The sequence below is a fragment of the Primulina eburnea genome, unplaced genomic scaffold (assembly GCF_022965805.1).
Source record: "Primulina eburnea isolate SZY01 unplaced genomic scaffold, ASM2296580v1 ctg739_ERROPOS11973397, whole genome shotgun sequence".
Classification (NCBI taxonomy): Eukaryota; Viridiplantae; Streptophyta; class Magnoliopsida; order Lamiales; family Gesneriaceae; genus Primulina; species Primulina eburnea.
Genome location: NW_027331510.1, coordinates 3056988 through 3084404, shown reverse-complemented (window position 1 = coordinate 3084404; position 27417 = coordinate 3056988). Strand labels below are relative to the sequence as shown.

The window sequence follows — 27417 nt, the reverse complement described above, 5'->3', positions numbered from 1 at the left end:
AATTATAGTGCAGTCCCTCATTATTTCTTATAATTATATTTTGATCAAAAAATGCAATAGTATATATTAACAACGAAGTCATATCCATATTGATAGACATATCTATTTTATCTTTCATGTATATATGTGTTTTAAATGATGACGGTTTTACGCAGTTTTTTTTAATGGAAAATATATGATGTTTTTTAGCAATATTTTATTATAATTTATGACCACGAGTCTGTTTTTTAACAAAAAGAAAAACCATGAAAACGTGTGTTGCTAGAAGCGACTCTGCGCCATCACAAGTCTAATGACGATTCTTTCCTATTCCTATTCCTTTCGCCAAAGCCCTTCGGCCAAACTACGAAGTTGAATCAGGGCAGCAAAAATGGATCGTGAAACGCTGGAGAAGAGACCTGGGATCCTCTTCATCGGATCCCCCAATGTTGGTAAAAGGACCCTAATTTCGCGTAAGCCTCTTTTACTCTTAACTGCATCGGGATTTCTTTAATTATCTGGAAGTTAAGCCTTCGAAAGCTTGTATTTGATTGATTTCTACACTGAACAGAGAGGTTGGAAGTATGTGGAGTCCTTGATTTGTTTATTTTTGATTTTTCGAGCTGGAGGGTATATGAATTATGTGGATTTCAACATTAGTTCATGGCGAGCATAAGATATGATTCTTTTGATAAACGTAAGCTGAAGTAAGTAGCTGAAAATGGTTCATCGCGGACGGATTAAAGTTTATCGTTATGTAGAAGAAATTGAATTGCAATTAAATTGAAGGTTTTGTCGATGAGGCGTTTTGGTCTTGGGATTTATTGAAAAGGGTGAATTTTGTCTGCGCCATGTGTTGAAAAACTGGTAAAATGGTTTCCCATTCAATGTTCAGTGTTTGTGATGATTTCTTGTGTTCAGGAATTTATGTGAAGGTTGCATGTAAGAAACATTCCTCTCAGACCAATATTACTTTCACATAGTTAGTTAAGCAACAAAATGTTCATGCAAGTTGCAACTGCGAGGCCAGCGTTTGTCAATCATATGGGCTCAGCAAAATGCGCTTGTCATTTAAGTGTTAATATATTTTTTGATCGATTATTTTGCTGGTCAGTGCATCAATTGGTTTCTTCATTCAAAATTATTAAGTTATCGCTAAATTTGCATAGTTTTATCTATAGGACTGATTCCTGTGGATTTCGAAGATGCACCGGATCGATCATCTGAATCACTTGTCTATGGGTAACTTTTTGGAGATGTACTCATATTGCAGTATCATTTATTTTCTCTTTACATATATCATTGCAACCCGATTAACAATCTCAATGTGGTTGTTAATAAGGTGGACAATCAACACAAAATATTACACGGCAGATATTTCAGTGTGGATGGTGCATCTTCAAGATGCTTTATCTATTACGAGTTTGCCAAGTATCGACCGTATAAATGCCCTGGTGATGGTTTTTGACGTCAATGATGTAAGCCATATCGTTTCCTTCTCTTTTGTATGGTATGTGCTGAAAAAATAATTTTCAATGTTGTATTTTTCATGTGATATCTTCGTTCACATTAATCATGCAGCCCTTATCTTTTGATGCACTTAAAGATTGGATATCTCACAATGACTATTCAGAAGTTTGATATACTCCTATGTATCGGTAACAAAGTGGATCTCCTTCCGAGGCATTCGGCTCATATTGAGTACAAGAGATGCCTGCTGAAGCTTGGAGATACCATTGTCGATCCAAACTTCTCAGAGTGTGGAATATCTGAGACTGAAGGAATTAGTCTACTGGGAGATGGAGAACCATCTAGCGATATCAAGAATTCATGCTTAGAATGGTGTCTTGAGCACAATATTGAGTACATCGAAGCTTGTGCATCCAACGCTGATTTTGACAAATGTAAGGGACTAAGTTATCTTTGTTCAACATGGTTGAAACATGCTTCATTCGATTGAGTTCTTTAGATGTTCACGTATCACTGCTGTATTCATGCTCATGAAATTTATCGGGGATTATCTTATCTGAAATGAAAACTTTTATCGGGGATTATCTTATCTGAAATGAAAACTTTTATGGCATTAATATTCATCTGTGAGGATGTTTAAGCAGTTTTACAGCAGTTTTCCATTGCAGGTCTATCCATAGATGGTGATTCACAGGGTGTTGAGAGACTCGTCGGGGCTCTCTCTGCTCATATGTGGCCTGGGATGTTGCTGAGATCTGGTGATAAGATACACGAACCTTCATTACCTGATCAAGCAGGTTTGAAATGTCAACTTTTTTCTTATAATACGGTTATTAAGTTCTATCAAAGCCCTGATTTCTCTTGTTACTCTTGTCAGATTTGTCAGACGAAGAATCCGACTATGAACTCCAATATGAAATCTTATCGTCAGGTTCTGGGGAACCATGGGATAACTGTGGATGGAGAATGGATATCTGCAGATGGTCCTGTTTCTACCTCTGGAACTGGGATTCCATCTGAACTTGATCTTGATTCTTTAGATCGGGAAAGTGGAATGAGTTTACTCAGAGGAGAGCATCAACCTTCAACATCGAGTTCCCAGTTGCCTGAAGAGTTGGATACAGAAGCAGCACCACCCCTTGAAGGTGACGAGAGTTCAGAGCCTGATGAAGGCAAGATTTATGATTTCAAGGGATTGGAACAGCTAATGGGTGAAATCGGAAATATGCGCAGCAACTTGAGGTTGATGCCTGATTTCCAGAGGAGGGAAGTGGCTGCAAAGCTGGCAATGAAAATGGCTGAGATGTTTGGGGACAGTAGTGGAGGTGAAGAAGGATTCTGATTGATTGGGGTCAAGATATTTTTCGGTTCGTTATGCATTTATGCAGTCATATGTGCAATCTGATGGTAGAGTTTGGGAATTAATTTACATGGAAAAGGAATAAGAAACTCAAGAGTTCGTAGTTATGTGAAACAAAAGCATTTTACGAGTTTGCTCAATAAAAATGTGCAGATGTATGAAGTTCCGTGGCGAATTTGAAGTAATCATATAGGATCGACCGAGTTCCCCTCGGTGATGACATTTTGAGACATTGGTAGCTCAATAAAAATGTGCAGATATATGAATTTTCGTATCGAATTCGAAGTAATTTTATGTAATGTCACTTGATGATGGGCTGGTTTATGAATGAATGTTTTGATTGAAGAATCTGCTCATCTTTCCGTGGTTTTTAAAGCCTTCCCTACCACCATACAATCAAGTATGGCGAGCGATATCGCTTCTCATTTTGAATTATTACTTTTCGAAATGTGTTATTCCTTCTTAACCTTCTTAAAAATACATACACATCGATAAAATTCAAACTTCATATCTGTCATTCCATCGATCATTTTCTCTCACCTCTTCTCCACGGTCACACAAGAAGTAACAAAAAGTGGTCTCAAACATTAAAGCAACTCCTATTCTCGTATGTTTTGCACACACGAATCAAGAAACAAACAAAAAGACTTTGAGGCCGACCGCAAGTAGTTAAAGTTGGAATAAAAGAGCTAGACCTTGGGAAGCCCTTAACGACATCGATGACTCGGTCGACCACTTCCTGCTTGTCGAGATAATCGTCACCGTGAGATAAACATTGATCGGGAGACGGGAAGACGAACTCAGCGCCGACACCATTTTTATCAGCGTAGATATAGAATTTACACACACACGCGATGTCTTTAATAATCCGAATTTATCATATTGTTAATTACGAAAATAATCTATAACATTTTTCTTATAAATTATCATAATTATAATATCTAATCAACTTTAAAAATTCAAAAATATAAATATCTAAATAATAAGTAATAATTATTCAAATTTGAATATTATAGTTGAATACTGCAACATATATGCCAATAAATGTATTAAATAATGAACTAGTAAAAATAATTGACAATGCGAGAGCTCACAGCTATTCGAATGAATTGCAATAATATAAAAAAAATAGTTAGATGAACCGGACAAACTCTGTGCACTCCTAAATTTGATCATCTCGAGTCATAGGTTTCTCGGGTCGGTCAATCACCTCGCGGTTTCCGGCGAGATCGTGAATCCAGGTCGGAAAAAACTGAAGTTGCTCCGTTTCTTTCGATCCGATCGGGTTCACAGTTTTACTGATCCGCGTACGATTGATGGCTCCAGTTTCGGCGCTCGCCAAGTATAAATTAGTGTTCCTGGGAGATCAATCTGTTGGGAAGACGAGTATAATCACTCGATTCATGTACGATAAATTTGACAATACGTACCAGGTACGGAGTCTATCGCTGAGGTGTTTATATTTTACGCTTAGAAGTTCGTTGTTTGAAAACAAGGATCGACAAGTACAGATCTGATCCTAATATTTGTAATTAACTCGCGTTCGTGATATTTTTCAATTTGATCGATGACATCACTTTTTGTAACCGGCCAGCTCGTTTTCTTATTGGCGTAGCTCAATGATCTTATTCTCACGTGGAGTTTTTATCTTTAGTGCTTGAGATAATGTGTTTGCGCTGTATTTCATGCTGATGGGTTTTCTCTGTGTCTAAATTTGTAACGGTCTTATGCGTTATTCCATATCTTAATCTATGTACTCACGGGTTTGATGATATTTATGTGAATTGAGTTTGCAGGCTGAGCTATTGGAATGATAAAAATCATTCCAATTTTTGGGTTAGAATTTTGAAATTGATAACTTATAGATTTACATAGTGCTTTGTAATTCAAGTTTAATTTCAGAAAAAAAAATGCTACTTAATCATAACCTGAGAATCAATCAAATGTTCGGTTAAATTTATCAAATAATTGTAATATCAGATGGGCTTTAGTTATTTGTTTACTAATTTTGTGAGGACTTGGAGAGATGCCTGACTGCCTGAGTGATGTTAGTGGAATGTGTTGGACCTTCAACCTGAAATCGAGATTCTTCTTGCACATGTAAATCATGGCAATTCAAATTTGATCCTTTAGATTCTTGTTTGACATCCAGTTCTGATACATTCTGGGATTCATGAACTGAAGTTATTTGCTGCCTCCATTATTGATTTATATTATTTGTTTTCCATCTCCAGGCTACTATTGGTATTGATTTCCTCTCAAAGACGATGTATCTTGAAGATCGAACTGTGCGATTGCAGCTGTGGTAAAATATGGTTCTAGACAGAAATGCTACGCACATTGATATTTAACTTACATATTGTATTCTCTTTGGGATGTGTTTGCATTTTTCACCAACTCAATTTCCTAAGCCTCTTGGTGTTCTCTGTTGCTTTACTTATCCTGCTATGTCTAACCTCTTTAGGAAAATTTTAATACAGAGTAAAATTGGATGAAACCCATAGGTTGCTTTTGATACGAAAAATTTCATATTCATCATCTCTAAATTTAAACTCTTGCCCAAATGATTGTAATAGACCATATTGGTTCTTTTTTTTTTTTAGAAACTCAATATTGGTTATTGGTTACATTTTAAAATACAACTTTTTACTTCTTTCCCCAAATCAAATTCTACCGGCCAAATAAACTATTGCATTAGAAACAGAACACTGGAGGAAAGTAATAAAGGCAGCTAGAAAACTTCTAGCTGCCGATAAAATGTAATTGAAACATATTTTTTATGTATATTACAATCAACTTTTTAAGATTGGGATCTCGAACTTGAACTCTCCTTGCATGTTAAGATACAAAGTCTGATGACATTCTGATAACCTTTCTGTTAGAATATGGTACAGGGATATAAGAGTTACATGTTGATGTGATTGGTTTAATTGTTGAATAGACTTCGGATAAGTGTGTGTGTGTTTCGTTTTTTGGGATAAGAAACGAAATGGACTTAGGATGTGTTGTGTAGTTAGAGATCTATGCCTACTATGTTTGAGAGTGTGTTCATTCATTTCTGTTAGAATATATCTTCTGAAGTAACCTATTATGATGTACACATAGTTGATCTCATTATGTATGATGTTATTTCCTTTGGTTGAGACTTCAAGTGAGTTAGAGACACAGAACTTAATATGGTGAGCTTGTCTTTTTTATTGCAATCATTAGTTTGTCTTTCCTCGTTTCCAAAAGAATTATCATATATTTTAATATACATACGGATTTGTTTTGGCAACATTCGATGGAAATAATTTTATATTGTTTTGTGCTCAGGGATACTGCAGGACAAGAAAGATTTAGGAGTCTTATTCCAAGCTATATCAGGGACTCCTCTGTTGCTGTTATCGTATTTGATGTTGCAAGTACGCGATACTCTCTTCATTGTATAATCGTATCCTTAGTATGCCTTCATGATCCTGATTGGAAATGTAATTTATGTTGCAATACTTATTATGCAAATGTTGTTTGAGCTATGCATGTTGTGATTGGAACTCGTGTTGAAAAAGCATATCTGGGATCCTTTTTCTTTCTGCTGACTTCGTGGAATTTAGTTTGATATTTGTAAAAATTTAAATTGTTGACAATTTAGCTTTCTTTTATAGGTAGACAGTCATTCCTCAACACCTCAAAATGGATAGAGGAGGTTCGCACTGAAAGAGGAAGTGATGTTATCATTGTCCTAGTTGGAAACAAAACTGACCTGGTAGATAAGAGGTAAATATATTATCATTTTTAAAATACAGGTGCTATGTCTGTGTGCGAATTATTAAGATCAATGTTACAGAATTATCCCATTAAATTCTCAAGTTTACTTCGTATGTACTGAAGTTGTTTGATGTTGTAGGAGAAATATGGTAGAAGATAACTGTTGTGAATAAAAAATGAATTGTGTCTGAAAAATCTCTCAGCTGCGGCCCTACTTGTTTTTGGCACCATGCGAAATGACTTTTCCTGTTTAGGTTTTCTATTTCAACAATCATCAGTCCTCTAGCACCTGAACAAAAGACATTACTTTGTTACACTGCCCATTACACAGACAGATGATACATGGGGTTGAGTGTTGTTATCTCAAGATAATTATTTTGTCTTCATTCGTCCATTCTTTTATGGCCAATTCCAGGCAAGTTTCGGTAGAGGAAGGAGAGGCCAAAGCTCGTGAACTAAATGTCATGTTTATTGAAACTAGTGCGAAAGCTGGCTTCAATATTAAGGTGAACATCCCGCAAATTCTCTCTCTTTTAATGTTCAATCAGTTGTTTTTAACAACTATTGTAAATTGTATGATAGTTGAGACTTTAAAATCTTAACAAACGTGTTTAATTGTGAGCATTTGCCTAGTTTGTCTGTCTCGAGTAGGTTACTAACAGGGTTGATGAAAACCACCATTAGAGAAATTTATGTGCACAAAATGAGACTCTGGTTACCTTCCATAAGCTGTATTATGCAACTAACTCCTGTGGCCCATGCAGCAGTTCGATGTGAAAGTTGCCTAAACACACACCAAGGGCAACTTAAAATTAAGCTATGAGAAATCGATCCTGTAGTGCATATAAGTTCCTTAGTTTGGGATTATAATATGCTCAAATCTCACTTTTACAATCTTTTAATGCTATTGTATGCAGGCGCTATTCAGGAAGATTGCCGCAGCATTGCCTGGGATGGAAACCCTGTCCTCGGCAAAGCAAGAGGATATGGTCGATGTCAACCTGAAGTCTAGCAACACAAATACATCTCAGTCACAACAGCAATCAGGAGGATGTGCTTGCTGATAATGTGAAATTGAGTTCCCCGTTTTGCAGTCTAAAACTGTCTCTGGATTTCATTACTGATTATACTAGCATCGAATTTTGCTTGTGATTCCATCTTTTTTAAGTCGGGTTGTAGATTATTGTAGTTTACCTGTGCGTCGTGTGTTTATGTTCATCGTTACCAATGTTTATCATTTTGTAGACTTGTGACCGTTGAGACAAAGGATAAATTTCGATTTGCAGGATTTCTTGAATATCAAAATGCGATCAAGATCTATTTCGTATTAAACAATGTTTTAGTGTCCCAATTTTATTTATGTATATCGAGGTTACGATATGATTTCTCATCTTTTTTTTTTAGAGGTAGCTTGAAATTATTGTCTCGAAATTATGATGATCTAAAAAAAGCTTCTATTCAAAAAAAAAAGGAAAGAAGAGATTTTGTTTTATTCCGCCGATGCGATGGTCAATTATTATGAACATGCAAAAAGTATCAAATCCCATGTATGTGACTGAAATGTTTTAGAGTTGTCTTTTTGCCACGATGCTGTTTTTTGTATAATGGACCTTTGTACTCAAAAAAAAAAATGAACAAAAATTAATAATTATCCATCTGATAGCCATCTTTCTTTTCGGCGAAACTTCTAGATAAATCTTAATTTTTTTATATATAATATCTGATGTTTATATTTTCACAAAAAATAAAAAGAACAACAAATTTGTTAACTTCAGTTCAAATTATGATTAACCGCTCATTGTGTATTTATACAGTTGGATATTTATTTAAACAGAATAACTTGAGTTGTTTTAGAATTAATGATTTTTCATATAAACTTATAGAAACCGTTATACGAATCAATTTTGAAAAACAGATCTCCGAGTCGACTCAACTCATGAAAAATATTATTTTTCGTGTCAAAAGCAATACTTTTGACGGTAGCGTGTCGACTTCTAACGAAAATAGACCTATGAAACCGTCTCATAGACTTATTCTTGATTTTTTGTATTTTTTTTATTAAAAGTGATAGAATATCAAAAAATTATAAAGATAGATAAATATATGATTGAATGTTAAAAATATAAATAAATATAAAACTGATTATTTAAATAAAAGGCTAATTCAAGAAAATTAAAAAAATCATAAATAAAGTTTTAAAATGATATTGTAATTGTAATTTTGAATAAGACTTCACTAAATCAATTAAAAGTTAGTTAGTGTAAAAACATCAACTTTAATTAAATAATAATAATAATAAATAATGTGTGTGTTTTATTGAAATATTGAAAGAAAGAAGTAATTTTTTATTTTAAAATGAAATTTATCAATTTTTAAAATTGAAATAGAAAGAAATAAAATAAAATATAAAAAATTTATATGATATATATAATTAGTTGATTATAAGGTCTTTTAAAAATTATTGAAAAAAATTCATCATCATATCAAAAGTTGATTAGTATATTAAGGCATAGTTTGGTACATGAGATAAGAGAAGGATTGATAAATAATCCTCCTTATCCCATGTTTGGTATATTTTTAAAAAGCTCATGATAATATCATGGACCCTTGATAAATATTTTTTAGAAGGATAAATTATCCTAATAGAAGGTGTGATAATTTTAATTTAATAATAAAATATACTACAAATGACTTAATTACCCTCAATTTATAAATGATTTTTTATAAATCTATGCTAGTAGGTAGAAATTAAAATCAAATAAATATTTTATTTATTTTTATATATTATATAATATGATAATTATATAAATGAATTCGAGATAATTATATAAATAATTTTTATAAATCTCAATAAAATTATTATTATAACTCTATTAACCTTAAAAATTGATATTTGACTTGACTCAAAAAATCAAGGGCTCAATTATCATATTATATAATATATAAAATTAGGTAGAAATAATTAAATCATGTAAGTATATCGGAACATGAACAAATAAAAATATGAACTCAAACATCAACTTTGAAATTATAAAATTTATTATGATAAGGTTAATTTTGTGATATCCTAATTAATTATACGAGATGAAGTCAAAAAACATTTTTTTTTTCAATCATTTAAAATTAAAATATAAATAAAATAAAACAGTTTGGGGTATGGACGGCAGACGAGCCCTTGACTTACACGTAACACCGTTCAAATGGCACACAAATCGCATCAACAGTTATATCAAATGTTCTCCAAAAGTTTAGCAAATCCATCAAAGTTGGTGTGTGCATAATCCGTGAATTTCCTCAGGTTTTTCATGTTTAGCTATCTAGGTTTTCCCATCACAGTGTATAATGTTTTACCAATTTTGCTCACTTGTTTCTCCATTTTTGTCAGCCGAGGGTGAATTTTTTCCCTCAATTATCTGGGGATTTTTCATTTTTCCATACCATCATGCTAGGTATATCATTTTCTTTTTATATATACGATGTTTTGTGTTTGTATGTCATTCTAATTCTGTGTCTGTTTGAGGATCGTCGTGGCTTTTCTGTTGCTTTTATTCTTTTTCTTGTCATTAATTTCATGGGGTTTTCGTTATTTGATGCTGTTATATAAGATTATGTTTACTTTTCTTTTTATGGTTCTTTCACAGAGTTTAATTATTATTGTCAAATAATAACTTTGCTGAATAGCTTTTAATATGAGTAATTTGCTTTTACCAAGTTTTATTGATTTCTTGGATTTTTAACCACTGAAAAGAACAGATGAAATTTTTTGGTACACTCTGTGGCCATTCCAAACTGTTTGCGAAAACGGTAATAAAAGTACTGTGTGTTCCAATGCCATCTCAATCGTCCACTTTGAGCTATGATTTACAATACCATACAAAATGGACAATTTGAAAATTAGAGTAATTTCTTCCGACTTGCAAGTTTACGAGCAGTTTTACCCAACCCATGGCTTATTTGGTTCTTATCCGGATTTTGAGAACCTTTTGAGTTTCTTACAAGTATTTCATTTAGGAAGGGCGTAGCTTTTTTTAAAAAAAACTCAATCTAGCTAGTCAAACCATAAATCTTTTTGTGAAAATCTGATTTAATTGCCACATTCTTGTTTGCGTGATCTGTGAATAAGATTGGTTGATTTACATTCTGCTGTTTGATTTGCAAAATGGATATGTTAGAGGTGTGCTTTTTAAAAACAATTGTGTGCAACTTGTATTAACCATCGGTTAACATATGAGTGAATTCTGGGGTGTTGGCAAATAGAGAATTGGTTTTACATTAATGCTTCAACTCTAAATTAAATCTTTAGAACTTCCCACCTGATTCAGGAATCAGCATTCACACCATCTTTAGGAGGTCTAGTTCCATTGTATGGGCAATCCATTGCGGACAAACTTTTGTCTTCTTCTATTTCAACAAGCCGATCTTTGTGTTCCAGTGACCTACATATCCGTCTGTGGTTGTTTAATTGCGTCTGTAAGCTGATCTGCGTGTTCCAGTGAATTACATCTCCGTCGTGTTTTGTTCTGTGACTCAATAATACATTTTTTGGGCACATTTACCTGCTATAGAATCTTAATTTGACCTCAAAGGCCCAAACAAACTGAATTTCTTAGTCGCGTTCTTCTCGGGCTGTTATATTATGGAAATTGGTTTCATCTGAGCTATTCTTTGTTTTCCTCTTTCAGTTGAAAGTTGGTGATTTGTTGAAATTTTTATTTGAAATTGTTGACGTGTATATTTTTGATAGAGTCTACATATTTAATGTCTTATTTAAGTGATTTTTTGCTTCATCTTTATGCCCTTCTTAATATTTCCTTAGCTATGGGATGCATAACCATCTTGGTATTCAGTAGAGTTCATATTTAGATTTTCTCGCCGTATACGGTTTAGACACTAATTTACTAAATATGGTGGATGATGATATCTTGAATACATTACCAGTATGATACCTGATACATTAGCATACTTGTCGATTGTATGACAGATAACCAGGAGCCGATTCTGGCAAAAGATGGGCCTTCAACTTACCATTCACCACTTCACACCCTTAAGAGATGGCATTGGTGGCTTTTAGTGGCTCTTAACATATTTTTTCTGATTGTTGGTCAAGCTGCTGCCGTTCTACTAGGAAGATTTTATTACGACAAAGGTGGAAACAGTAAATGGATGGCAACTCTAGTCCAAACAGCTGCTTTTCCCATTCTTCTGATCCCGTATTTTTTTCTTCGTTCCTCAGATGAGCCATCAAGCACATTATCACCACGTCCTAGTCTTATTTTAGTCGCAGTTTATTCCATTCTTGGGGTCCTTATTGCAGGAGACAACATGCTCTATTCCATCGGATTATTGTACCTATCTGCTTCAACTTATTCACTTATTTGTGCCACACAGCTAGCTTCTAATGCCATTTTCTCTTACTTCCTCAATCATCAGAAATTTACGGCCTTAATCCTTAATTCTGTCATTATTCTTTCGTTATCTTCAGCTCTTCTTGCTGTCAATGATGACGCTGATAAGCCTTCAGGGGTATCCCAGGGGAATTATATGGTAGGAATCATTACAGCATTGGCAGCTTCTGCGCTGTATTCCCTTTTACTTTCTTTAATGCAGCTAACGTTCGAGAAAGTCTTGAAGAAAGAAACCTTTTCCGTCGTTTTAGAAATGCAGATCTATACGGGATTCGTGGCTACATGTGCCACAATCGTGGGTCTTTTTGCGAGTGGTGAATGGAGGACTTTAAGTCGGGAAATGGATAGTTTTACCACCGGAAAACTTTCTTATGTGATGACTCTGGTTTGGACAGCCATTTCATGGCAGGTCTGTTCGTTGGGGTTGTGGGTTTGATATTCGTGGTGTCGTCTCTGTTCTCCAATGTGATTAGTACCCTTTCCTTGGCCGTTACTCCTATTGCTTCTTTGGTTGTGTTCCATGACAAGATGAATGGCGTGAAGATAATAGCAATGCTGATGGCATTTTGGGGGTTTGCTTCTTACATTTATCAGAATTATCTTGATGAAGTTAAGGTTAGGAAGAATCAAAATGATGCTAATAATGCTCTTAATGATTCTTGTCCGTAATATTTGCTGGTGTTTTTTTGAACTTCGTAGTTTCTCATTGTGTAATCTACCTTGAGGTTTTGTTTATATACAAAAAATAAAAAATGATTTATGTTTGAAGTGACCATGTCACAGAAGTTGATATTTAGATTTATTTCAGCACGTGGAAAGAAGATTTTCTTGTCACGTGAAATTCTCGTTGAGTCGCTCGAAATATTTATGGTTGAATTGAACTCATATGTCTATACTCTAGTTTGAGTTTGAAATATTTGTAAAATTGGTTGTCTTGATCAGTTATTATCGAGTGAATGGAGAATTCTATGGTAATTCTACCAAAAAAAAATCCTTAAAAAATGTTGAAAGTAATTAACATATTTAAAAAATGTTGAAAGTAATTAATATATTTAATGATATTTGTAAAATTGGTCGTCTTGATTATTTATTTGGGGCGGATGCAGTATTAAGAAAGTGATTAAAAATAAGTATGACACCAGTTTGATAACGAGGAAATAAATTAATCACTCACAATTGTATCAACTACATATTAATTGCTGTGAAACCTGTCCTTTATGATCGATATTTATAATTAAATCCGTATCTGTATTGATAATGCTTCATTCTCTCTTCTATATAAACAAGAAAATTGGTTAAATAACTTCGGTCAACTTTTTTTTTTTTTTTTAAGAAAATGACCTCTTTTAAGGGGCTGTTTAGTTTTGTAACCTTGGTCAAATATTTTTAAAAAAAATAGTCTCATATAGTGTATTTGTTCATTACATGTGGAAGTCATTTTTTTAAAAAAAAAATTGACAAGGTCTATTTCCCCAAATATCCCTCTTTTAAGTGTATTCGAAATATATTTGAGAATGTCATTTTCTTAAAAAAAATAGTTGATCGATGTTAAAAATATTTTTCTTATGGTCAGGAAATTTAAATATATAATGGTTGGAAAATTGAGAAGTAAATTTAGCTTTTTCCCTTTTTTGGGAAAGTAAATAAATGTTACTTCTCATTATTAAATACTAGAAGTCTCTCAATGTATCACCACCATTTGGGAAAAGAAGTATTTCGCTTCAAAAATTGTATTTTTAATATAAAAATAATATTTTTTCATGGATCAAGTCGAATAAAAAAATTATCTCATAAATTGATATGTGAAACGGTTTTGTAAGAGTTTTGTGTTAAACATTTTTATCCTGAAACATTAAAAGTAGAGAAAAATAAGAGAAGGCAAGTTGTACTGTAGAAAAATTCAGAAAAAAAAATTATTCAATGAGTTCTGTTACTACATAATTATTATGGATACCATACATATATTTTTTAAAAACATTTGTTGTATCTTCACAAAAGAGCAGAAAATTAAAATCCAATATAAAATACAATTTATAACGAGAGTATGTCTCTTGTGAGACGGTCTCACGAATCTTAATCTGTGAGACGAGTCAACCCTAGCGATATTCACAGTAAAAAATAATATTATTAGCATAAAAAATAATATTTTTGTATTGATGACTCAAATAAAATATTCGTCTCACAAAATACGACTCGTAAGATCGTCTCACACAAGTTTTTTTGCCATATAAATATTGTCTCTTTTCTCTTTAATGATTTGAGTGGCAAAATTGGTAACAATATGCAATATATGTTTGAATGGATCCTAGAAAACAAACTTGGATTTTATATAAAATATATAATTAGTTCGCAATGATTATCCTTTTTGCACATAATTATTTGAGTTTGGACACAATTGGTTTTGGCAGCACACTATTCATACCTACTACATACGCACATTTATAAAATCTTACACGTAAAAAGTGCCGTGCGATTTGTCCAAACGTCAAAACATATTGATCTAATAGAAATATCATAATTTTAATTTCCATTTAAATGAAAAAAAAATTAAATGTCAATGCTAGTTTTCAATCAAGATATCAAAAGAGTGTATTATAGTTGCAAATTAATGGAAGTAATTTCATGAAAAAAAAGTGTATTATAGTTCTATTACGAGGAAATTAGTAAATTTTATGTAACTGATAAAAAACACCAAAAGCTCAATGGTAGAGTATCAATATTGCCCATCTACTTTTAAAAGTTGAGATGAGCCGATGGATCTAATCAATTGTGACGGCTCTAACGGTTAAATCAAGAAGGTCGGACCACTATTTCGACTTATCGATAAATTATCAACTCAATCAATTTATTCTACATGGTGGATAGGTAGATCAAATAGATAATGGACATACAATTGGTTTTGGCATGTGCAACATACACTTGCTTATACGCGCGCGCACATACACACCAGTAATTCATCAATGAGGCCATTACATTCTCCTATCCCTCCTCTATTTCACCGCTCAGCCACAAACCAACATTTGAGTTTGGAAAATAAAATAAAAACAATTTATTTGAAAATTTCATAGAAATTAAAATTTATAATTTTGAATCACTTTGTGCTGTGTGAGTGTGTGATAATAACATTTATGTGTTTGTTGTGTAATGAAATAAGTTGATTATTAAAATGTCGAGGAAGACCTGCCCAGCTCACTATTCAATTTCTTGTCTCTCGGGGCAAGAAAAATCAATGCTACACACCTAACTTATTTATTGAGTTCATTATCACAACTATTTATTTATAACTTTCGTCTCAAATATTTTTGGAATTTTAATTTAAAATATCGATATCAAATTTTGAAAAAACTAAAATGATACTTTTTTTTTCCGATCTTTCAAAAACAATATTTCCAGACTCCGGTGACAGATATTTATTTATTTTAGAAAAAGTGCTCCCAAAATAGAGTTAGAAAAAAGACATGGCAGGTCTACTCGATTGGAAACTCCACCACTGACTTTCAGATTAACATGTTCATGTCTTTAATTTTGATCCCATCAAATTGTCAACTATATATATATACACACACGTACCCTGCACACATATGTGAGAACCGATGATGTGTCTATCTCTCATTGGATGCGTAATTTTTCTATATTTCATCACATTCAATGGGTGAGTGACACATCATCAGTGCTCACATAGGTGTACAACATATATATATATGTGTACAACATATATATATATATATATATATATATATATATATATATATATTGAGTCATCCGCTCATTCCTCCAAATTCAACTATTGAAAGGAAAAGCATGCAATAAAAATGTAATCCTTGTGGGGGACAAAATGCAGCAACCCACCCATATCCTCTCTTTTGGGACAACCCTTGTAACATTTGAATCTTAATGCCTATGTTCAAAAAATTTTGTTTACAAGAAAGTTGATTTGGTTTAATTTTAAAATAATATTGCAATTATATTATAATAATTTCTCTCTGAATTTGAATTGCATGTCTGAGATTACATTATTTTTGCTTGGATACTATAATTCTACAACTATTCACATGCAGTAGGAGTTTTCATTCAAGCCACAATACACAAAATGATAATGTTTTTCAAAATATTTAGTTTTTCATTACAAAAAATTAATTATGATGTTTTACTTCTTTTACATTTTTTTTTTGGTGTTCAGTGAAGAGGGAAAATGGAAGAAAATTATAGATATAAAAACCATAGAACGAAACGAGGGGCAAAATGGGTAATATTGGCAGGTCAAGAGTCAATGGTCGCAAGAAATCAATTCAGTAGTTGGAATGGTACCTCCCGAAATCGGCAAGCTTCCGGGACCGGTTCTTGCAAAACGACGACGCCGTGGAGAGGTTTGCCTTCGGCGGAGCTCTAGCGTCACCTCCTAGTGCTCCCGCTGTGACCAGCTCCGGTGTAACGCCCTTCTGACCCCGGTGCCTGTTCGGGCTGGCCCGCACCAAAGGACTCAAGCAAAACGTCAAGCCCGGCAAGTTTTTGTTGGGAGCCGCCCTCACTCCGCCGCCCCGCGTCGAAGCTGGGGTCCTCCTCGGTGTCTGCTTCCACCCTTGGGAGGATTCAGAAGAGTATCCACTCGATCCACCTCGGCAATGCTCGTCTTCTTCGTCGTCGGAGAATCTCGCCGGAGACAATCCGCGGCCGCCATATCTGCAGGTCCTCCGACGATCTGCGGTCACGCTTACGTCGATAGGGAACGTGTTGACCTTCTCTTTCCGTCGACTTGGAAGAGCGGCGGATAACCAAGATGGAGAAGAAGTAGAGGGATCGCGAGCGCCTGAAACCGGGAGCCGAACCCGAAACACTTGGATCCGAAATCGGACCCGACGCACTCGTACCCGTTTTCCCTCGCTTAGATTTGAAGAGTCCAGAGAGAAGCGAAAAAAATCTCCCTCCGTTACTCCTCCTGCTCTTCTCGATTTCAACGGTTATAGATCCGGTGGGCCCCACCTGCGGAGTACTGTAGAAACGTTGGTTGTGGTGACCTTGTATCTGCCATGCGGCGTCGTTGTCTGACTTACGGCGTGATATGTAAGGGGAAACAGAACGAGGAAAGGCGAGCGACGGCGGATGATGGGTGGCATCAGATTTCCGGCAATCGCCTCCTCGATCTTGTCCCAGCTGCAATTGGGCTTGCATTAATTGGGCCTGAGCTTGCGCAGCCATGATGGCGAGGAGGCGCTCCCGCAGGCAGGAGGCGCAAACGCCGACGGCGCTGCTGTAGTCCGCCGGATGCCTCTTGCACCTCATTCACTCCCAATCACCAAAGCAACAAACACGATCAAATAATATAAATCTCGTGACTATATCTGGATTGACTTTCAGTATTTGGTGCTCGCGTGTGTCATCGGTAAGTGTGAGTGTAAAGAATAGGAGGATTTTTAGGAAGATTACAAAATCACAGGCTTTGTCTTCTTCTAGCTTTCGAAAGAGAAAGATAACAAAGGAGAAAGATAAATGCGAAAATGGCAGAGAAATTTCAAGGGAATTCTACGCAGGAGGTTGTTTTTTTGATTGAAAATGAAAATTTATTAGCTTTGGATGGAAATATTAAATTTTATACATTATACACATTGCATATCTACACACATATATATACACAAAGAAATTTGTGATACGATCTCATATGTCTTATTTGTATGAGACATATATTTTATTTTAGTAATCCATAAAAAAATATTACTTTTTATATCATAAGTATTATTTTTTATTGTAAATGAAAAGATTTGTGAGAGTATATATATATATATATATATTGTGTATAGATGCTATTTTCTAAAATTGAGAAGACTATCTTTTTTCATTAATAAACATTTTAAATTATAAACTTGTACTGTATGATTCACAAAAATATTCATAGAGAGTGAGTTGATGATTTCAATAATTTTTTGTTCTAAAAATCATATTAAAAAATATTTTGTATTTTCCAAGATGGAGTTTTTTCTTTTTGTCATCTTACCCGTTACTCAAATAGATGATTAAAAATTGTTTGGGTCTAGGATCATAATGTTGAAATAATTAGTCATACATTAATAAATGAGTCACGAGAAAATTTCAGTCGAAATACACACATACAATATCGATGCCATCCATATTGAATATTCTTTGTCGCTTTTATACAAGGATTCCAGACATATGAAATCCAATCTCTATGATTTTTGATTAAACCTATAATTGTTGACAAAAACTTGTGTGAGATGGTCTCACGAGTCGTATTTGTGAGACAGGATATCTTATTTGGATCACACATTCTAATAGTATTACTTTTTATTGTGAATATGGATAGGGTTGACCCGTCTCATAGATTATGATCCGTGAGACGGTTTCACATTAGACCCACTCATAATTGTTAACAATAATTTTTTAAAAAATATCTTTATTAACAATTTATCCAACTATTAGAATTTAAGCTACATCGATTATTAAATTCAGTGTATTCGAATTATGTCTGATCTACACGAAGTTCACAAGCCGATCGAAGATTTTTTGAGTTCAACTCAGATTGAAATATCTAAAGTTTGATTCTTGACTTAAAATCGAGAGTGGGTCTTATGTGAGACCGTATCACGGATCTTAATCAGTGAGACGGGTCAACTCTAACCATATTCACAATAAAAAGTAATACTCTTAGCATAAAAAGTAATATTTTTTCATTAATGACCCAAATAAGATATCCGTCTCACAAATATGACCCGTGAGACCGTCTCACACAAGTTTTTGCCTAAAATCGAAGATGTATATAGAAGCTCATATGTATTTTCACATGAACTCACATATTGCATTAAATGAAAAAAATACATACAACTTCATCGTATTCATTGAATTAACATTTATGACATTATTACTTATAAGATAGCATGAACATTTACCCACACTAATTAAATCTCTAACATCAAAAATAAAAATATATATAATTTGAGACATGAGTATTCCAGCGCAATGGAATTTATTACCTAAAATAAATCATAAAAATCTCTATTATATTCACCCTAGCATTTACAACCTAGTTTATGGCGTCGTGGTCTGTTATGTTCAAATCCCGAGTACATCAATTTTTTTCACATTGTCTTAAAAAAGTCTTGCTCCACCCCATGTTGGTACTTGGATCAGGTACTATGTACTATGGAAAAAAACCAGACCCAAAGATTTTAAAAACCTTGCAGACATGTTGTAGTAATTAGCAAATTTAAGTTGAATTTGTCGGCCCTTCCAAAAATATTATTGTTGATTGCTTCAAACAAACTTTAAATTTTAATATCGTACTTTTCAATATATATTAGGCAAAAACTTGTGTGAGACGGTCTCACAGGTCGTATTTTATGAGATAGATCTCTAGTTTGGGTCATCCATAAAAAAATATTACTTTTTATTGTGAATATCGGAAAGGTTGACCAGTCTCACAGATAAAGATTCGTGAGACCGTCTCATAAAAGACCTACTCTACATATTATTACAATCAAATTGTCAATTTAGGCTCATCATTAAATTACTTGTGTGCTGAGCTTATTGTTGCATATTTGAAGAAATTAATAAGTATCGTGATATTATTGTGTTAGGAGCAATAATGGCTCATATCAGGCATAATGAACTAAATGTAGTATTTGTGTGTTATATAGTTTGAACAGATTTATGTTACATTGTATTATTATAAGCTATTTTTGGTAAATTAGCAAGCGATTGATCTTATGTTTAATTTTATTGTTGTAAATGTGTGAATATGTATGCAACTATGGAGATTCATTCAAATTAAATCAGACATATATGTGTGTGTTGTTCAGATTTTTTTCACAAGTGTTGAGTGTATAACTCAAGCACAACTCTATGAATATCGAAGTCACACACACAAATATTTGAATCGAGAATTGTTTGTTACATACGAGTCTCGAATTAAAAACATCAACCGAATCCAGGACTTTGATAACATATGAGATCTTGATGTCAGATAAACTATTGAATTTAATAATATTCTTGATATAAAAATCACGTATAAGGCTTATCTTATATTGTGTTCCATTTATACATATTTAAGACTTTTTACTAAAAGCTTGCCTAAATCATTTGTTGTGGGCTGCATGACATATCGGACTTTCTATATGCGAGCCCAGCCCAATTAAATCCATCAAAGAAAAATTTCGAACTGCAGTAGTGACAGGGAGCAACGTTGCTGCATTTCAAAAACCCTACATTTCCCCGGTCTCTGAGGCTGAGCCCTTGATTGGAACCAACACTCTCGCATTCAGGAGCCCATATGATCATCTGTTGTCTCTAAATCTTAGCAAAAGTAAACCAGCTCTGCAATTTTTTTCTGTTTTTTAAATTAAAATGGCCGTTTCATCACAAACACCTGATATCTCCGGCGAGCGCCAATCTGGACAAGATGTTCGCTCTCAAAACGGTGAACATTTTTTTTATGAATATGTGTTTCTAACTATATATGTAGCGTTTTGTGTGCGTTCGCTTGCCTACGGGTCAAATGTGTCTTTGGGTTTATGTGCGTGGGAATGCTGCTGCTTATTGTCTGTTTGTTTTTGTAATGGGTAGTCATTGTCATTGAAAATGTTTTTGATGAATATGTGCAGTCGTAGCATGCCAAGCGGTTGCAAACATTGTAAAATCTTCGCTTGGTCCTGTTGGTCTTGACAAGGTAGTTTGCTCTCCCCTCATTTTTGAAGATTTTTTTAGCTTCCCATACCTGTTCGCGAACAACCATGGAGCTTAGACTTATGTTTGATATGAAATTTTAGTTGTCTTTTGATTATATAAGTTACGGTTGTATTGTTCAAGTTTCTTCGCCCCTTCCCCGCCAATCCACGTGCTCTAATTATGAAACTATTTTAGTGGTGAAAAATGATGTTGAAATCCTGAATTTTACATTAATTTGTTAATGTTTGATGTTTCATATGCCCAAAATTTGGAGGAAAGGAAAACCAAATTTTGTACTTTGTTTAAGATAGCTCTGCTTCTGGATGGTTCTATCCACATGTTTCTAGATACCCATTTTCAAAAACTTTTCATTTATTATTTGGTGTTCTTTGTGATATTATATTTTGGTTATATTGGTGGAGACTTCAATATATTGATAATTACACCAAGTGAAGTAAGTCCATGCGACATTCCTACTCCAGTTTTATTCGATGCAATTATGTGATGATTTCTAAAATAGATGTATGTTTAACTCCCGCCGCTGTCTTAAATAACCTGCTTTTCAAGAAAATATGGATGTAAGTGTGGGATTATAGTTGTCTATCTGTAATGGGTGCAAAATTCGTGGTCATCTGCAATGCCTTACATTGTTTAATGGTAAATAATATGAACTGGGGGTGATGGTTGGCTAACAAGTGAAGGTGGGAGGGATAGATAACCGTTTTTATGTGATGAGTTGGTACTTTTCAGATGCTTGTAGATGATATTGGTGATGTTACAATTACCAATGATGGCGCCACGATACTTAAGATGCTGGAAGTTGAGCATCCGGCTGCTAAGGTGAATGGATAATTCTTTCTTTCTTCAACAAATTCATCATGTCTGTTTCACATTCATCTTTATATGATTGCAGGTTCTTGTTGAGTTGGCTGAACTGCAAGACAGAGAAGTTGGAGATGGGACAACTTCTGTGGTGATCATAGCTGCTGAATTACTTAAGGTAGGTTATGTATGCTTTTACTGAGACAAACTTTAATGTCTTTTGTAAGTTCTTTTGAGTGTGAGCATTGGGAATAGTTATGCTTCACTACTGAGTTCAGATTTTTTCCTACAGAGAGCAAACGACTTAGTGAGAAACAAGATTCACCCAACATCAATTATCAGTGGATACAGAGTGAGCATCGTTTTTATTTTTCGCTTTAGATTTTACATGGATCTGTTTCCAATTTATTGGTAATCAGTCTGTTTCATGCTCATGATGTGTGTAATTGCATCAATATTTTGTAACAGCTTGCTATGAGGGAAGCATGCAAATATGTTGATGAAAAACTAGCTGTAAAGGTGACTCTCTGCTAGTATTGCTTCCTTCTGAAGTGAAACTTCTTATGTTTTGTCAAGTCATGGATTTTGAATCAATAAAAGGTCAAAAAAAATCTTAAGCTATGGTTTCTTGCCTCCCGAAATTTTTCTTCCCCGATTCTTTTCCTTTATCAAAGATAATGATTTTTATTAAAAATTGGATTTTGGGAAAAAAATAACAGGGCAGTGAGTAGACTGAATGTCATATTATAAATTTTCACCAATAACTTTGAAGCGCATTCATTTGAAACTTTTTGAGCTTATTGAGCTTTTCATATGTACGTATAGGTTGAAAAACTTGGCAAAGATTCTCTTATAAACTGTGCCAAGACCAGCATGTCCTCAAAGTTGATAGGTGCTGACAGTGACTTCTTCGCAAATCTTGTAAGTTAATAAATGAATGAACGTTACTGGGCATTATTTCTCTCATTGAAATGTATAGTTTATGAAGCTTTTCGAGCACCTGCAAACAGCATGCTAGCACTCCACTTTTTTTAATTTGTATGTGATGGTAAATATGGCATTGTGGTAGCTTGTGATTCTGCTGATTTCCTGAGTCCAAGTACGGAGTACCCAACCTTGTTTCCCAAAGGACTGGAGGGCAGTGGAGCAGGGGTTCATGAGTGTTTTTTGTGCCGTTTAGTACTGTTATACTTGTACAAGATTGCTAATCTCCCTCTTCTATAGAATTAATGTATGTGGTTTCGCCCTTTTTGTGGCTTTTAAGACCTATCACAATCTCTTTATCATAAAGTCATCACACTGCTTATGCTTTTAGGTTGTGGAGGCTGTACAAGCTGTGAAGATGACAAATGCAAGAGGTGAAGTTAAATATCCAATCAAGGTTGGTGGTTTACGGTTGAACATTTATTTGCTGCTACATGTTGAAATAGCTTCTATCCATTGAATAATTTTTTTTGAAAAACTGTGCTTTGTAATTGTCTTCTTCAATTATGATATTTCGATTTTCGAATAATCCAAAAGTACATTGTCATATACTCTCACATATTTTATTAAATTAATTTATTTATTTTTCCTAGACATTTTTAACATTTCATCCGTAAGTTAGATGTTCTAATCATTGTATCGGTGTCAGGGAATTAATATTCTTAAAGCCCACGGGAAGAGTGCCAAAGATAGTTATCTACTTAAAGGATATGCTCTCAACACTGGGCGTGCTGCTCAGGGAATGCCTTTGAGGGTTACCCAGGCTAAAATTGCTTGTCTCGATTTTAATCTTCAAAAGACAAAAATGCAAATGGGTGTTCAAGTTTTAGTCTCTGACCCCAGGGAGTTGGAAAAGATTCGTCAGAGGTGATTAAACTATTTAGGTTTCACGTGCTAAATTTGAGTTGAAAATACCAACGTTTAGATGAACACGTGTATGCATTTTGTTTTTATGCTTATTACACGTCACCTTAGTCTGAATTTATGCATGTATCTTCTATGATCAATATATTTGAGATATCTCATTTTTAACCCCAAGAACAGTTTCAGGTGGCACTGCCAAAGCTATCAATATATGTGCTAAAATACCAAGGGGACTTCTTCGATTGTGTTACTGACTTAATAATTCTTGCAGAGAAGCTGACATGACAAAAGAACGTATTGAGAAGATTCTGAAGGCAGGAGCCAATGTTGTTTTAACAACGAAGGGAATTGATGACATGGCACTTAAGGCAAGCCATCTCTTACCTGTATTATCATCCGTATTCGTTGTCTCTCGCTGTTAGGATGATTATTGTTTTTAACAGGCCAAGGATTCTATGACAAGTGTGGTTGGCAGTTTCATTACTTCTGCTGGTTTTGTTATGTTTTCTTGTCATTTCATGTGCAACATATCAACCACTATGTTTGGCTATGTTACAGTTTCTTCTTTTGCTTAATTTGTATGCTCTGTTAAAGGTGTTCAGAGCATTGTAAAACTTTACACCTATGTGGCATACGTTTGGCACATAGCAATAACATTGATTTCTTGTTTAATTGACGGATCCTCTTTATTAAGAACTGAGTTTATTTAAGAGTGTCTTGGGGCTAATTAGAATCATCTTTTGAAAGAATGAAACTTTTAGAACTATCTATTTCTCTACATTCTAGAGTGTTGTCGCATTATGCTAATTAAGCACCCACCCTTATTTTGTGATTGGAACTTTGTTCCTTGAATTCTTATGGGATCTGCACTCAAAGTTTTCTTTCATTTTTCAGTACTTTGTGGAGGCTGGTGCAATAGCTGTAAGACGTGTCCGCAAGGATGACATGAGGCATGTTGCCAAGGCAACTGGTGCAACTGCGGTATGTATTTTCAGTTCCATTCTACGTCGCAGACTGTAATGAATTTTGCCTGTATCTCAAGGAGAATAACTCAATTCCTATTAATGGCTTTTGTACAGGTTTCAACATTTGCGGATATGGAAGGGGAAGAAACATTTGATCCATCATTTCTAGGACATGCAGATGAAGTAGTGGAGGAGCGAATTGCTGATGACGATGTGATTATGATAAAGGGGACCAAAACCAATAGTGCGGTGAGAGTTGTCATCTCTGTAACATCATCAATTTTCTAACATCTCTTGTTATAATGATTCTACCGCATCTGCTTTTTTCCCCATGAACCTAATTATGTTATTAGGTGGTGTTAATGAAAACATCCTCGTTTCAACTTCATTATTTTGTTCAAAGTCACATATTGGGTGGATCTGCACTTGAGTTTCACCGATACATCCTACTTGGGATTTAATATTTCTTTCCAGGTTTCATTAATACTTAGAGGTGCAAACGACTTCATGCTGGATGAGATGGACCGGGCTTTGCATGATGCACTATCCATTGTCAAAAGAACTCTGGAGTCTAATACAGTGAGTTTCGCTTGTAAAAGTCTCTCCTGACACACTATTTTAGCATTTCCTCTTTTCTGTCTTTTATGATGCATTAAATTCATCATTTTTAGCATTTTCCCTTTCTATGGCCGTCTTTCTGGAAGTGGTTGCAACTTGCAACAAAGATAAACGTGCCAATTGATGAAATGCAGTGATTGAGTGGGAAACAGATGATAATATTTGGCTTGTATTATTGGGACTGTTGTAAATAGGTTGTTGCTGGCGGAGGTGCTGTTGAGGCTGCCCTATCTGTATATCTAGAGAATTTGGCCACTACTTTGGGATCTAGGGAGCAGTTGGCGATTGCAGAGTTTGCTGAGTCTTTCTTGATTATTCCAAAGGTTCTTCGTTCATCAACAGTGAATAGTCTCATTTGTTTTTTTGCGCAAGCTAATTTTGGGTTGTCTTGTTTAGGTGCTTGCGGTAAATGCAGCTAAAGATACTACTGAGTTGGTTGCCAAGCTACGAGCTTACCACCACGCCTCACAAACCAAGGCAGATAAGAAGCATTTATCAAGGTTTGGATCCTACATCATCGCCTATTGGTTTATATTGTACTTACGTGTGAGGGTTTAAACTGCCACATAACTTCTCTGGATGTTATTCTTTCCGTCTAAGTTTTTGGAAATAATGGTCGACACATTTTTGCAATGTAGTCCCGAGGAAATGATAGAATGTAGAATGTAGCTACAAGGACATTAATTAAGTTGGATGTCTGGAGGATATTGTAGATACTTGCGTGAAGTGCTATATGATCGTATGACTTTGCCAAATATATTACCCCTGGGTCACCTGGTTGTTCGCTAGGATTTACAAGTGGCAGAAAGAGCAAGAAGCCGGAATCTGTTTTTTAATCACTGGTCAATGAGAATTATATAAATTGTCATTATTTATTCGAGATTTCTGATCAATCACTTTCATGGATGCAGCATGGGTCTAGATTTGGTGAATGGTACCGTTCGTAACAACTTGGAAGCTGGAGTTATTGAACCTGCAATGAGCAAAGTGAAGATTATTCAGGTTACAGTTTAAAGATTCAATGCTCGATTGACCGTTTGTCATTTTTTATCTAGTTCAAAGATTCAATGCTTGATTAAACTTGGAATCTAAATTACGTCTTTATCCAGTTTGCCACCGAAGCTGCTATAACTATTCTTCGAATTGATGACATGATAAAGCTCGTCAAAGATGAAAGTGGGAACGATGAAGATTAGGCGCACTTCGAACTTATATTTGTATTCAAAACACTGAGGTTCAAAGAATGGATTTTGAGTGGTTTTTAAAATACTGGTGGGATAGTGTTGTGTTTTGTTGCAACTTGATTTCTTTTTCCTGAGTGGTGCGGTGCACTCCGGAGGTATCTTACTAGCCACAGCCAACGGTATTTTTTTTCCGAAAGGTTTTTAAGTTTTAATTTAGAATTTTGATGCGATTCGTTTTATACGGAATGAAATTATGGCACTGGAATACGATGGATCATAAGAATTTTGTTAGGACTCAATGTAATGTTACAGCGTGTGTTTAAATGTGCCACACATAACGTAATGGAAGTACCATGTCTAAGTTTTAAATTTTCTACAAATAGGCGATAATTATATGCATTTCGTTCTAATCAGCCTCGCATCCAATCCACAAGTCGACGCTACCTATGCAAGCCTAATCTTGGCGGACAAAATAGAGCTTAACCATGACGTGAAGAACTGAAAACAAAAGCTATGAAACCAAGGCTCGTCACAAGCACAACATTGGGGGAAATCTTGAGTCCTGGAGCATCATCAGTGTATAACTGCAGCATGGTACCACCCGCATCCCCACCCTCAGCTGTTCTCCGACGACGAAGGTGGGCGGCAGCGGTTCCTCTTTGTGGACCAGCACCACCATTTGCCATTTCAGAACTCAACCGATTCGAGCATGAGATATATATATATATATATATATATATATATATATATATATATATTATTATTATTATTTTTTTATTGAAAATATTATAAATAAATTATTCAGCGGAAAAAGCCAATTTGTGCCGAGTCAGAATAATGGGGTCGGCCCATTTGGACCGATAAGACCGCTCTTTTGGATATTCTTAGTTCCAATTCAGAATGTTTTCTCACGTTTTTTTTTTTTTTAAATAGAATTGAAGATAATAAAATGTATGCATAAAATCACTTTAAAAATTGAAATTTTAGAAAATGATTAACACGGACATAAAATAATTTAAAACTCAATAATAAATTTCATATACTAAAAATCCTATTTGTTAGCCTTTTCTTAAAAATTACTCAATTGTTTCTATCCAAAAGGTCCAATTTATCAAACCATTTCAATTTTCAGGATTACAATACAATTGATCCACAAACGAAAATTCACAAATTAATTTCAATTTAAAATAATATAATTTTAGTTTACATTCAAAAATATTTGATTTTGAATCTATAGATAACTATAGCATACTTTGTTGTTTTAATTTCCAACTCATTTTTTTAAAATAAAAAATCTATAATCTCATTTCAATCTTTTCCCAAAAAATATATTTTTATCAACCTAC

At 34.4% G+C, this 27417-nt stretch overlaps 4 protein-coding genes and 2 pseudogenes across 4 annotated transcripts; 4 read left to right on the top strand and 2 right to left on the bottom strand.

Annotated features, from left to right (window-relative positions):
• Window positions 1-264: 264 nt before the first annotated feature.
• LOC140821977 (uncharacterized) lies at window positions 265-3157 on the top strand (annotated as a pseudogene).
• A 786-nt stretch (window positions 3158-3943) lies between these two features.
• On the top strand, window positions 3944-7891 carry LOC140821895 (ras-related protein RABH1b-like). Its single transcript, XM_073182567.1, has 6 exons — window positions 3944-4242; window positions 5044-5114; window positions 6125-6213; window positions 6454-6565; window positions 6972-7062; window positions 7474-7891. The coding sequence occupies exons 1-6, from the start codon at window positions 4126-4128 to the stop codon at window positions 7618-7620; spliced, it is 627 nt and encodes a 208-aa protein (XP_073038668.1). The 5' UTR covers window positions 3944-4125; the 3' UTR covers window positions 7621-7891.
• A 1823-nt stretch (window positions 7892-9714) lies between these two features.
• Window positions 9715-12906, top strand: LOC140821994 (probable purine permease 11). Its single transcript, XM_073182698.1, is given in 4 exon segments — window positions 9715-9854; window positions 9942-10005; window positions 11538-12371; window positions 12374-12906. Coding segments are annotated over 3 exon segments (1098 nt in total). The 5' UTR covers window positions 9715-9854; window positions 9942-9998; the 3' UTR covers window positions 12631-12906.
• A 3344-nt stretch (window positions 12907-16250) lies between these two features.
• Window positions 16251-17241, bottom strand: LOC140822221 (uncharacterized). Its single transcript, XM_073182964.1, has 2 exons — window positions 16830-17241; window positions 16251-16768 (listed from the first exon to the last, which is right to left on the bottom strand). Exons 1-2 carry the CDS (start codon window positions 17239-17241, stop codon window positions 16251-16253), a joined length of 930 nt encoding a protein of 309 aa, XP_073039065.1.
• A 2886-nt stretch (window positions 17242-20127) lies between these two features.
• Window positions 20128-26182, top strand: LOC140821899 (T-complex protein 1 subunit alpha). Its single transcript, XM_073182573.1, has 17 exons — window positions 20128-20386; window positions 20571-20635; window positions 21385-21474; window positions 21548-21634; window positions 21749-21808; window positions 21925-21975; window positions 22282-22377; window positions 22772-22837; window positions 23090-23307; window positions 23576-23672; window positions 24199-24285; window positions 24384-24518; window positions 24744-24848; window positions 25082-25210; window positions 25284-25387; window positions 25799-25889; window positions 25997-26182. The coding sequence occupies exons 1-17, from the start codon at window positions 20314-20316 to the stop codon at window positions 26081-26083; spliced, it is 1641 nt and encodes a 546-aa protein (XP_073038674.1). The 5' UTR covers window positions 20128-20313; the 3' UTR covers window positions 26084-26182.
• A 135-nt stretch (window positions 26183-26317) lies between these two features.
• Window positions 26318-26780, bottom strand: LOC140821900 (protein transport protein Sec61 subunit beta-like; annotated as a pseudogene).
• Window positions 26781-27417: the final 637 nt, after the last annotated feature.